This window comes from Emydura macquarii, unplaced genomic scaffold, assembly GCF_026122565.2.
Source record: "Emydura macquarii macquarii isolate MOO-44397 ecotype Brisbane River unplaced genomic scaffold, CSIRO-AGI_Emac_v2 contig_312, whole genome shotgun sequence".
Classification (NCBI taxonomy): domain Eukaryota; kingdom Metazoa; phylum Chordata; order Testudines; family Chelidae; genus Emydura; species Emydura macquarii.
The window spans coordinates 5,346,951-5,359,639 of record NW_027130449.1 but is presented as its reverse complement, the minus strand read 5'-3'; the positions used below and the strand labels follow the sequence as shown (position 1 = coordinate 5,359,639).

General features: G+C 48.1%; 1 protein-coding gene across 1 annotated transcript in view; it reads left to right on the top strand.

Moving 5' to 3' along the window:
• The window catches only part of SNX19 (sorting nexin 19), a 43,750-nt gene extending 35,768 nt beyond the window's left edge, over positions 1-7,982 (top strand). The window contains exons 9-11 of the mRNA XM_067564035.1: positions 4,968-5,152; positions 5,718-5,805; positions 6,837-7,982. Of these exons, the coding sequence (XP_067420136.1) occupies positions 4,968-5,152; positions 5,718-5,805; positions 6,837-6,972 (409 nt within the window). The 3' untranslated portion in view covers positions 6,973-7,982. The remainder of the gene's footprint in view (positions 1-4,967; positions 5,153-5,717; positions 5,806-6,836) is intronic.
• The last annotated feature ends 4,707 nt before the right edge of the window (positions 7,983-12,689 follow it).

Here is a 12,689-nt window from a genome sequence, read left to right as displayed (position 1 = left end):
GTCAAGCAAGATATCAATCCACACACAGCTACTTACCCACTTCTCCTGACTCCCTGTGCAGTGCCTTCACCACAAGATCTTCCCATAGCACCAGCACCCATTGCCTTTTGCTGGTGGAACAGGGCCATTGCATATGCTCTTTCCCAGCCCATATTCCTCAACTATGGGGTTTTCATGTTTATCCTCTCTCGATGAGGCCCCTTCAGTTGACCTTGAAGTTCTATCCTAAGCCCTGGTATTAAACCAGCTCTTTTTTAGCGGCCACTTCATTCCTCCATCGGCAGCTATTTCAAACAGAGGACCCTTACAGCATGAGCAAGTTATGCGCCTCCAGACAAGAGGCCAGGTCCCATTGCCTCTGCATTCTGTCTTTTGACACAGGCATTTTTAGAGCTTTTTGGTGTCTGAGCCTCAGGGGTTAATTGCTGTCTATTTCAGTTCTCCTCTGCAACACAAGGGGACGGCTCAGTGATAGGTTTGTTTTAATGTCTTTTTGGGGCCTATTTCTGTGTAAAATACCAGAGTGGAAATAGCAATTTATCAGCCGTCCAAAATAAAACCAGCTCTATTTGTGTTTGTCAGCGGGTTTATTTCTACCTGATTTCCTGTGTGTGTGTGTGTGTGTGTTTGTGTGTGTGTGTGTGTGTGTGTGTGTCTCGTCTGGGTGTCTACCTCAAAATATTAATGCTTTAATAACACAAAAAAATTACTTGTGAATTTAGTGCTGATGAAAGGTGCCGGATTGGCAGCCTTCCACATTTAAGTTTGTGCATGAGAAATATTAACCATTCCTTATCTGGCAGCATTTAGTGCATATCTGAGCACTGGATCTTAGTGCAGTAGTCTGCTCGATGTCAGCTTGCCATAGCAGTTTGGTTACCTTTGGGGTTTTTCATTAATTGATCCAACCTGCCTCAAGCAACAAATAAAACCACTAAAGCAGAGGCATTTTGTCTGATAAACCTCTGATGATCTAAAACATTGTTCCTGCCTGCCCATGACTCTGTTATACAAAGATATTGTCCACAACAAAAACATGGGCTCGATCCAACGCTCATTAAAATCAATGGGAACATCTCTGTCTTCCATGGACAGTGGTTCAGAGTCCCCACGTGGGTAGACCAGTGGTCTAGCTGCTACCTGACGGGAGTTTGGATGAAACTTCTCCAACGGGCAGGTCATCGGGAGTTTCTGGCATGTGGTACTGGCCATGCTCAGGGAATGAGTGCTGGGCTAGATGGACCCCACGTCTGATTTTCTCTAGCAGTTCCTACCTTCCCAGTCCTTTTTTGGTGGCTCCGCCCTTTAATGGGATGGTAGAAAGGAGCCCTCTTCGGCTGTGTCACAATTTTCCCTTTCTTTTCTTTTTCTTTTCTTTCTCTTCTCACTTTCTTTTCTTTTGATTCTTTTCTGTTCTCTGTCTGTGGGGCATCCCTGTCTTTCTGGTCCCCAGCCCACCAGAGCCTACCGATTCTTCAGGACAGTGGTGCCCATTGGTCGTCAAAGGGAGCCAGGTCATGTGTGCTCTTGCAGCCATGCACGACTGCGACAGCAGGCTGCGTCCCTGCCCATGTGAGCTGCTCCTGAAACTGACTGCATTAGGGGCTGCCCTCAGAGCAGGGAGGAGATGTGGGCACCTTTTGAGGAGCTCTCTGCTGCTTTGCCCCCAGCAGCAAGAGCACACGGGGAACCAAGCGAACCTGGATCGGTCCTTTCCTCTATTCCTGCACTCGGTCCCCAGTTTGGGAAGCACTGCACGAGATTGAAAATACAAACTCATAGACTGTATTGAATAACCCTCTCCCCATCCTAGGCTTTATCATCAGAAGAGCTCTGACCTGTAACCATCTGTATGATCTGTCACCCCACTGGATGAGTGAAACTCTTCAGAATGAGGCTTCTGCTACCAATACTCATGATTCCAAGTTCAAAATCAACTTTCTGCAACATTTGCTTTAAAATTGTTCTTTCGGTGACATTCCTGCCAGGAAATGTGTTTGCTCTTTGTAGGAAGCAAACACATAAAGGTCATTGAACGTAGCTGAGATTAATCCAATTAAGTATTTGATCTAACATCCTTGGAAAGATCCCAGTCCTGACCTGCTGCGCTTTAACCCTACATCCCTGAAATTCTGTGACCCTCTCCGACACTGTCTGGACTAGGAGAATAGGTCATACTTGGAAATCTGTTCATTAACTTGATTTTCAGCATGAAATTGCTTCTAGAGTAGGCGCAGTTCCACACTTTGAAAACAGTGTGTGTTGGTTGTGGTTGACCCCAGCGTGTACCATGACCAACTAAGCATGACTGGCAAGATTTTCAAGATGTTAAGGTGTGTTGATGCTGGGGGCAAAGTTGGATTTAAGCCAACACATTTTCAAACATGCCTGTTGCCCTAGTCTTGACAGGGCTCATGTTACCTTGCCCTCTAAGACTGGCACAAACTAGACTTTTGATTCTAAGGGCATGCTCGGATAAGAAGGCTCTGATCCTGGTTGGAACCATTGGGCACTCTAGCAATAGACACAGAAGCACTGCTGATGGTACATTTTCCCCTGCTGTCCCAGGAATAGGGCTGATTTGAGAGGGCTTACAAAGACCTTACAGTTCTGTGGCACCAAGACTGGTTTTATTTATTCATAGCTTTTAACGTGTGCACACATGTGCATCTGTGAAGGTGTTCGCATGGGGGCATGGAAGCCTATCGATAGGGAGACGTATTAGTTAGGGCGTAAGACAGGGGTACATGAGGAATGATATCATTGTAGCCCTGCCCCTTGACAACCATTGATACTACCCAGAGTTTTCTCCCTCCGTTACCTTCTGGAGTTTCTATTCTTAGTACCGCTCTTGTTCTGTCACTTGCATTTGGAAGCAGAGAAAGTAGCCCTTGGCCAGAATGCCCAGCCTGAGAAGAATGCAGACAGTCTGGCAGAGCGCAGGTTAAATAAAGTTTGTCTTGGCAGGGTCCGCCTCTTGGATGTACGACAAGCCACTGCAGCATAGCGATGATGGAATTGCGAGCAGAAGCACAAGCTGACAAACGGGACAGGTCCTGCTCATGGGTTGCTATCTGCAGGGGCTCTGGGGGCATGTCTACACAGCAACTAGACACCCGTGGCTGGCCCATGCCAGCCAACTCAGGCTCCCAGGGTTTCGGCTGCCAGCCTGTTTCATTGCTGTGTAGACTTCCACGCTTGGGCTGAATCCCAGGCTCTAGGACCAGAGGAGGCAGGAAATGGAAGGCCTGGAGAAATTGCGAGTGTCAGCACTCCACTGTTTCCTGTAGAGCCCTCTCCTGGCAGAGACTGAGGAGAGAAGGGGAAAATTTCCCACAGCTGGCGATATTGCACCAGTCTTTTCAATGCCATGGAGCTGAATCCCGGTTCTGCTGAAGTCAGTGGGAGTCATGGCATTGATGTAAGCGACATCAGGATTAAGATCTTGCTTCCCCAGGAAGCCTAGCGGGTTTCACTCTGCGGGGCTGATTTTGGGGGTGGTGGGAGATCTGAAGCTGATGGCTGGCTGGCTGACTGCAGAGACATTTTCTGTGACTTGGGAGAGCGCTGTAATGTCTTGAAGAGTGCAGACCCACAGTTGATTTAGTAACATTTTCTGGCCAGCATGGGTGGTATCCATGAACCTTTCCTGCACTGGCTGCTCATTCTTCCCAGCCCCTATCTGGAATGACATTCCCATGGCTGTAACCTCAGGATCTGCAGGTTGTTACCATATAAAGCGCGCGGTCCAGTCCCAGCAGGAGGGCCAGGGAGAAGCTTTTTTGGAGGGTACATAACTTGCCTTTTAATAGATGCACAGCACTGATTTTTGGATGCAAGTTGCAATGGTTTCACTGCCCTCCAGTGACGGAGATGAGCAGAACTGTGGTGGGGAGGAGTAGGAGGGGAGGGCGAGGCGGGCAAAGGAGATGAGTGCAAAACACAAGGAGAGTCTCACCTCCCTGCCCTAGGAGGTTATGGCTTTGGTCTAAAGAACAAGCATTACTACAGACCTTCAGTTGTCTCCTTAGAGTCCTCCAGCCCCTTCTATTCCTGAGCGTCACCCCTTTGCACGTTCCTTAGCCTTTCCTCACCCCCACCCCTCCCACCAGTGGGAGCTGGCCTGTGGTACACACAATGGCAAAGCACCCGCATCGGGTCCTGGGTTGACTTTCTCTACCAGCAGTGGGACTGGATGAGGAGGGCCCTCAACGCCAGACCAGATTCTCTCGCCAGGTTGTGCTGACAATGGGATCAGGGAGGGGAGGAGAACTGATAACCCAACAGTCTCCCCTCTGTTACCACAGCTTAGGGACAGGCTGTTGCTGGGGGCCTTCTGGATGCCCTGGGAGCCGCCTTCCCTTTACAGGAAAGCATCAAGCCTGCTTGGTTTTGGCTTCAGCTGAGGGGTCAGGCTGGTCTCTGAGCTGGGTCAGTTCTGATACCAAAAGCATTAAGGATGCTCTTGGCATTAAAGCACTAGACGTGGAGCGAGGAGCCCTGGGCTCTCCCCCTTCTGTGCCATAGTCTGCCCTCAAGCCATTTGTTAAGAGCCACAGGCTTCAGGGACCCGTATGATTATCTAGTCCGACCTCCTGTATTGCATAGGGCACAGTCCCGTCGGGGCCCAGTTACATGAGTAGCTCTCTTGACTTCAGGTGAGTAACTCCTCCCCAGTGCGAACAAAAGGGTCACTAATCTGGCCTTTATGCCTACATTTTCCCATCCGTAAAATGGGGGTAACAATCTCCACCCGCCTCACCGGTGGGTGAGGAGGAGCAGCTAATTAATGATTGTGAAGTGGCGGGGATACCCTGCGGGCCATCGCCGGGAAGCGGGTAGCGTTTTATAAAGCTCATCAACTCTTCTCCAGAAGTCCCGGATCACTAGGAGGCTCACAAGCTAATTCCCACTGTAGCCGTCTTTCCCTTCTCTCTCTCTCTCTCTCTCTCCCCGCCTGCCTGCAGGTGGCTGGAAGTGCAGGTGGCTAACCTGACCTGCACTCAGCGCTGGGTCCAGTACCTCCGATTGCTGCAGGAATCCATATGGCCGGGGGGAATCTTACCGGCGGTGCCTAAACCTGTCAGGACACAGGAGCAGAAGGAGGCGGCAGCACAGCAGGCCTTGCAGAGCCTGATGGGAATCCTTCCTGGTGAGTTCGCCATGCGATAAACACCCCAGGGCCTCTAGCTGTGGTATCTGGCTAACCGGCCTTGGCTCTTCAGGGATCAGGCTGTGAAATCCATTCCACCCCTTCATTATGTCAGAGAGCAGGTAGTGACACCTGGAACCAGTGCTTAACGTGCCGCAGGTGCTGAGCACACTGGGCAGTGAGCAAACAAATGGGAGTTTGTCCCAGACTCGCTTGCCACCCCTGAGAACAGGGCAAGGCAGAGGCTGGGGAGCCCCACAAGTGAACGCATTGCATTGTCGCCTCTAGAGATCTGGTTTCAGACCGTCAGAGAGCCTGCTTCCGCTTACCCAGACATGATATTGGAAGTATGGCCCTGAAGTCGTCTTTCCTTTGCCCCCCCTTTGGTGCATTTTAGCGTGAAACACTTTGGAAAATATCAACTCGCTCTCTAAAATCTTTGCAGTCAGGTGGAAAAGCCTCTTTAACATCCACTGAGTGGAAGTTCTTGAATGAGTGTAACGTGTCCTGTATTGTAATTGAGACATGGGTTTTTAACGACAACATGTATCTCTGATGTTAACAGACTTAATTCTGAAAATCCTTGGGACAAGCAGATGTCGACTGAGCTGGAATCTGGTCCTTGAGTCACTACATCAACCCATCATAAACAGGTAACCTTGACAATAGGGCCTTCCTAGCAGCCATAAGCCACGGCCTTTGCTACGCGATAACCAAGCAGTGCATCCCACGGCAGACTCCCTTGAAAATCCCACTGGTTTGAAAGTTTCAGACGATGGGGATTCTCCCTGGAACTAGTAGACTCTTTCAAACCGAGAGCTCTCACTGCAAAAATGCATTCTGCGAAGCTTTGACATGAGATGACGTCTGGAAAATAAGCTTAGACGTGCTATGAATGATCTCCGCCAATCTGCTGATTTCATTGATACAATAGTATGACATGAGATGAAGCCAGACCAGAGCCTGGGTTGTTCCATTGTTTGGAAAGGCTTTAATTTAGGCTGTCTACATCACGTGTGACTCCTTGCGTGTGCACAGATGCTCACACTAGCTCTCATTCAGCTAGCACGAGTATAAACAGTCATGCGGTCGTGGCAGTGGAGGCACGGCTGAGCTGTGCCAAGTACATACCCACTGATTTCAGGCAGGTTTGCATTCAGCACTGCTCAGCTGTACCTCTGCTTCTGCTAACTGTGCCGCCGCAGCTGCCCTGCTCTTTATACTCGATGAGAGTCCAAATCATCCCCGTGGGTGAAGATGGTCAGGAAGGCATATTCAGGGCTTCCGTGGGCATGCAGTGGATATGTTGCATACCAGACGGTATGTTGCTGAACGCTCTGTAAATATATATTTATTATGCATCTCTGAGTCCCTCAGCTGCACTCTCTGCACTAATCCTTCCTCCTGGGACTGATTAAACATTCCAAACTTCTCAGCAGCATCAGACAGCCACCGTTTGGGGTGGGAAGTCACCCACCCACTGACGCATTTCCTCCTCCTTTTCCAGTGTGTGGGATTTTCTTCTCTTCCCTCACCCCAGCCTGGGGCTCTGTAGTGAAATTGGCCTCTGATGGATGCCTCATACTCGGGTGCGCACCCTGCCTGCTTCCCTCTCTTAGCAGACATGTCAGACTCCAGTCTCTTTCTGTTGATGGGCCTGTGTTTTCTCCTCTTTCTCTTTCAGGCACTTGGTTTACCGCCTCTTGGACGTTCTGCTAGAGTTTTTGATACTTGACCACTCTGGTGATGATCCCAAAACAACAGCTGTAGCTTCATCTATCTCTAACAGCCTTGAGACAGCAGGCGTTTCCCCACGTTAACCAGGGCTGGAAGTTTCCAGCAGTGAAGGAGAATGGGCAGCAGAGAAAAGAACTCACATCAGGTGACAGGCATCAGGTGACTGGCATTCAGTGTTCGCTGGACAGAGCTGGAAGTTTCTTACTTTACTACCCCAGCCGGTCCTAAGTGAGGCTTCTTTCAGGCTTCTCCTTCTTGGTGGGGTGACTGACTGAGCCCAGTGTGAGCAGGTGGAGATGTTTGTGCAGGTGGAGATGTTTGTGTGTAACATAAGTGTCCATTCCATAACTCACGTGATGGAGAGCAAGGAGCTCCTTGCGGGAAAGCGCCTGATCTCTCTTGGGGTGAGTGGCCTGCTAAGTGAGGCCAGGCCAGCCACAAATCCTTCTTGGATGTAACTTCATGCTCTGCCTGTCTCTTGAATCTGAGTAGTCCTAACCCAGAATGGTTGATGGCATATGAAGTGTGGTTCTAGGGCGTCAGACCCTGGCATTGATGTGCAGAGATGTGACCCCAGGACGTCCCATCACCTAATTCCCATCAACTCCCACACCATATAAGGTGAAGAGAAGAAATGCAGCCCTTAGTCCTAGTAAATTAATTCCCCACTTAGCTCCTCACTGGGAGAAGGCTGCACAGTGCTGTGATTCCTGCCTGGCTTCTCCCCTTCAGGGGGGTTGTCTGTGAGTGGGGAAATCCCCATCCCACCTTTGTTCCTCCCCAATGAGATGGAGACAAGAAGACTCCGCAGCGAGAATTCCTGCCTTTGCTGCTGTCCTTCCTGTCTCCACGCACATTCCCCTGGCACCTTTCCCTGCCCATTCTCTGCTCTGATCTTCCTGCCCAGCATGAAGAAATCCCCGTCCCGCTGGATGATGGAATGTGGAACCTCTTAGATGGAGACATTGGAGACCTGAACATCGCCCCAAGCCAGCATCATAAGCAACCATCCAAATCTCTGGAATCCCAAAGCAATGCATAGCTAGCAGAAAGCTCCTGTCCTACCTTAGGGGTATGAGAAGCTGCCTTCCACTGTCACCATTACAAGATCATCTTGTTCCAGGATCCTTCGCTACCCAGTCTGAGGAGGAGAGGGATCTGGGGTGAACAGAACTGGAGGGCACCTCACCCATCCCCCAAGTCTGTCTGCATGTGCAAGGAAAATTGACGATTGGGGTAATGCCAGGATCTCTTAGGGGATGGAGTAGCCTCCCTAGTGGAAATGGAGAAGGTCCATTACTTGAGTCATTTAAGAGTGAATTTGGGCAAAGAATTGGAGAACATACTATTGGGGACAATCCCACAGTGGCAGAAAGCTTGGAGTGGAAGGTGGGATCCAGTAGGTCTTTCCCTCTCCAATTTCTCTTGTTCGGTGTTAGGCCACAGGTTGACCTTAAGTATCCCACTTTGCTTCTTTGTCCTTACTTCCAGGCCTGCTGCTTTGCTCCTCCCTCTCTCCCCAAATTTTGGTCTACAGCATATCCTGACTTGCCTTGCCCGAAAGGCACCAAGAAACAGGGCCATCAACCAGACTCTGATGTAACATTACTGAACCCTCTGCAGGTCTGGCTGATGGCTTCCCAGGTTTTTCTTCTCTGCTCCATGGCTGAGACCACATGATGCTGGATGTCTCAGGTCGTAGCCCAATGTAAACCAGAGACAACAAAATAAAAAGGCTGCTTGGTGGGAAAGGGGGGGTTAGTCCCTCACCTATAAATCAGATCCTGCAGTGGTAGGAGGGGCAAGATATTTGCAATCCTTAGAGCCATGGAATACAGGACTGGGAGATGGAGAGGGTGAGCCTAGAGTTTTCACCCATCAAGATGGTTCAAATATCCTGCCTTGAACTCTGACCTCTAACATTACTTTTACTCAAGGGCAGCTTTTCGTGAATTAATCAGTTCCCATTTGTCGTACTGGGCACATGGAGGAAGTTCCTCTTGCAGACTACAAAGGACATAGCCAGAGAACCGGCACTTTGGTGGGAGGCTAGCGTGGATGAGTTGCAATTGTAACACACTGTTGCTTTGCGCTTGCACTGTACTATGCCTTGGATCTTGGAGCACTTTGCAGACTTCACTGAATGAGGCACCAGAACTCGCCAGCGGGGTGAAGCAATATTATTGTCCCTATTTCACATGTGGAGGAAATGGGGCATGGAGAGATGAAGAGATTTGCCTGTGTTCACGTTGTGAGTCAGATGCAGAGGTGGGAAGAGAGTCCAGGAGTCCTGACCCCCCACTCTCCTGCTTTAATCACTAGCCCCCGCCCCTCTTCCCAGAGTGAGGATACATGGAACCCAGGAGTCTTGCCTTCTGTTCCCCTGCTCTTAACTGCTCGACTGCATCCTCAAGCTGTCCTTTCGTTTCCTTCAATCCTCACAATGTTCTGTTCTTTGTTTGTTTTGCAAGTTACACAAGAACACAGTCACCCCTGGAGCCATCAGAAAAACTGGCCCTGGTTACCCGAATGGCCCCAATCTGTATTTTGTCATTCAGGAGCACACATCATATTAAGATAAATAGTCTTTGAGTTTCCGTCCTCTTCAAAGGCTATTCGGCCAGAGTTTGCAAATTAAATAGGAAATAATGATGAGAAAAAGTAGCTTCCCATGTTTGGTTGCTTTGAACTGAAAATTTATCTCCTCTTATCTATCACAAAAAATACCTCTTTTGCAAAAGAGCAGCTTTTAACTCAAACTGTCCCCATCTTTACAACATGTTCAGCAAACTCTGTTTACTGGCAGGAATTTTAGAGGCTTAGAGCAGCCTGCTAATAAAGGGACATTTGCAGGAACTGGAAAGCAGCAAGGAAATCTTCAATACTATCGGACTCATAAGCAAAAGCCTCACCATTTCATGTGCCTCGCCAAGATATAGAACAGAGCACAGCTCAGGTTGAGCAAGCCCCACTCTACTTTTGAGGAGGAGCCTTAGCCCCTGAGCTAGTTGTCATGTGAAAGAAAGAATAATAAATTGGCTTGGCTAGTACTAGAGAGGCAGTGTGGTCCAAGAGACAGGTCCTGCCAGGCTGGAGACCTGGGTTCTATGCTAGATCTGCCATTCCCCTATTGCATCCCCTATTCCCCTATTCCCCTTGGGCAAGTCATTTCAGTTCTCTCTGCCTCTTTCCACACCTACCATTTGTCTATTTAGACTGTAAAGTCTTTGGAGCAGGGACTCTCTCTCACTATGTGTATATACAGCACCTAGTACAATGGGGCCCTAATCTTTGTGAGGGCTTCTAGACTTTATCATAATATAAATAATAACTCTTATACCTAGAAAGATAACAACCTATTATTTAAATACATCAAAAATAACAGCTGAATACTTAACCCAGAATTGTAATTCTGTAACAAATCCCCGTGTCCTCACCTGGGTATAAAAACTGATCACCAACTACATGTGGACTTACTAGCATATGAAAATATGGCAGCAAATATTTGTGCATCACAGTACTGTCCCAAGAACCTGTATATATCAATGTAGAAAATACTGCAACGAATACCTGTGACCTGTGCTGTTATTGTAACATGTATATAATAATACCCTACCTAAAATACATACCTGCTTGTGAATTTAAAATACATATTTACCGGGAAATATCCCTATAAACTGTATACTATGAAAAAAGAAGAAAATAAAGCAGGGAAGATGACAAGAAAAGGGTGAGGAGAGATGAAAGAGTGGGTTGGGAGAGTCCAGTAGTTTGGGATTGGAAAGAACCACCAGTTTTTGCTGTGCAAACACTGGCCAGTTTGACTAGAGAGAAGAATGCTGTTGTTTTCACCAGCTCCCATGCCTTTATGTGGTGGCGGTGATGCTAATTAAAAGCAAAATGGAGGAGAGAGCTACAAAAGAAAATTCCAGCTAAGAATTAAAACGTTTGGTTGGAAAAAAAACAAACCAGGAGAAACTGTATACAACTAAGCGCTTGGGTCATATATTATTGCAGATTAGCTTTGCCATAGAAAGATCCCATATGCTCTATGAAATCCAGTACCTATGAGTAAGAGAACATTTGCACAGCACATGCGACAGGGAGAGCTGCTGGAGCCAAGTTCCCTTCCATAATATCCACTCCAGGGTAGATTGGTCCATTTCCAGTGTCAACAGCTCAAGGATTAAGTACTTATCTCTCTGCAGAACACTGGATAATTAATACCAGATCCAACTAGGGACTACACTCCACAGAACCTGCTTGGAGCTGTATGCCTGGCTGACTGTCAATCTAACGCACCCCAAGGGCTATGCACAGTGGGGCAAGGTTTCCCCACTGCACCAGATGTGCAGGCATGGCCTTGATGGAATAGACAAGTGAAGTACCTGCCTTCTAGGGTGAATAAACAGCAGCTGCACCACTTTGTGCAGGGATAATATCAGAGTGCTGCAATTGTTAGCTAGGGCTGCCGGACATGGTAATGATGATGACTTATTAGAAGGCCTTTCCCTCCAGCTGGGTGCTGGAGTGATGGTGCTCATGCGTGCTGTGATTGATTTGCCATCTGTGGGGTGAGATGTAAAACCCAGGTCTTTATCATTTCTGGCCATGAAAGATTTCATGGCTTATTTATTTATTTATCTTATTTAATAATACTGGTATCCTGGACAAAATCCAGTTATATTCTTCTTACCTTAATGCCACCCCATCCTCCAGGCTCAGCTGGATACGCTAGTCCCCCTAGTCGTGTCTGAACTTCGCCAATACTATTACAAAATCTCTTTTCACTTTCATACAACTTCTGTAGACACTCATCCACCTCCGGCACCTACTAATTCCATGCTGGGTTGTTGGATCTGATAGAGAAACCTCTCCCTACTGCACTGCCTACATCATTTTCTGCTACCTCCTGGAGTTTCCTTAGAGTTCCCCATGACTATTAACCCTGCTTAACTAGGGGGAAATGATGCAGTCCCAGCCCTAGGGATGGGAATAGCAGCAGAAAATAGATAAGGAAGTTGTCCCATTCAAAGCAGGGCAGAAAACAAATGTCAGCCGTAACTGTGCACTGTGATTAGTTCTTTAAACAGAATCTGGTCTATACTATCTTGTATAATCCACTTCAGCTTCTACAATCATTGCAAGGGCATAGGAAAGTTTCTTGCTGAGAGGCAGGGTCATCTAGTGGATGAGGCAATACAACGGGAGTCGGGACACTTGGATTCTCTGTCCAGCTATGACCTGCTATGTGATTTCAGGGATGTCATTTCACCTTGCTGTGCCTCATTTCTCCTTTGAAGACTTTAGTGCATGCTTAAATTGATGCAGTTTGAATAGTCCCAATGACTTTAGTAGGACTACTGAGAGTGCCTAAAATAAGTCTTTGCAGGATCAAAGCCTTAGTTTGTAATCCCTTGGTGGCAGGGACGGTCTCTTACGATGTGTATCCAGCACCTAGCACAAAGGGGTCCCACTCTGAGGAATACAAGTCTGTAAATTGTACTGCAAATAACAAGGTGAGCAGCCATCCTCCATTTTAGACTCGCCTGCGTACTGTCTTTGTGGCCGATGCTGCCCTGCACCTCAGGAGCCTTTACATCTTTACCAAGGAACATTTTTTTCAAATGTGTTTAAAGTCTCCGTCCTTCCTTTAACCTTTTCATTCCATTCGCTTCATCTCGCCCCCAACCGAGCCACTCCAATGGCTGCTCAAGCATCTCTTGACCTTGTTCCCAGACTTCTTTCTTCCCCTAATGTCCTCAAGTGTGGTCCTTGATGGCCATTCCTGAGGAGGGGC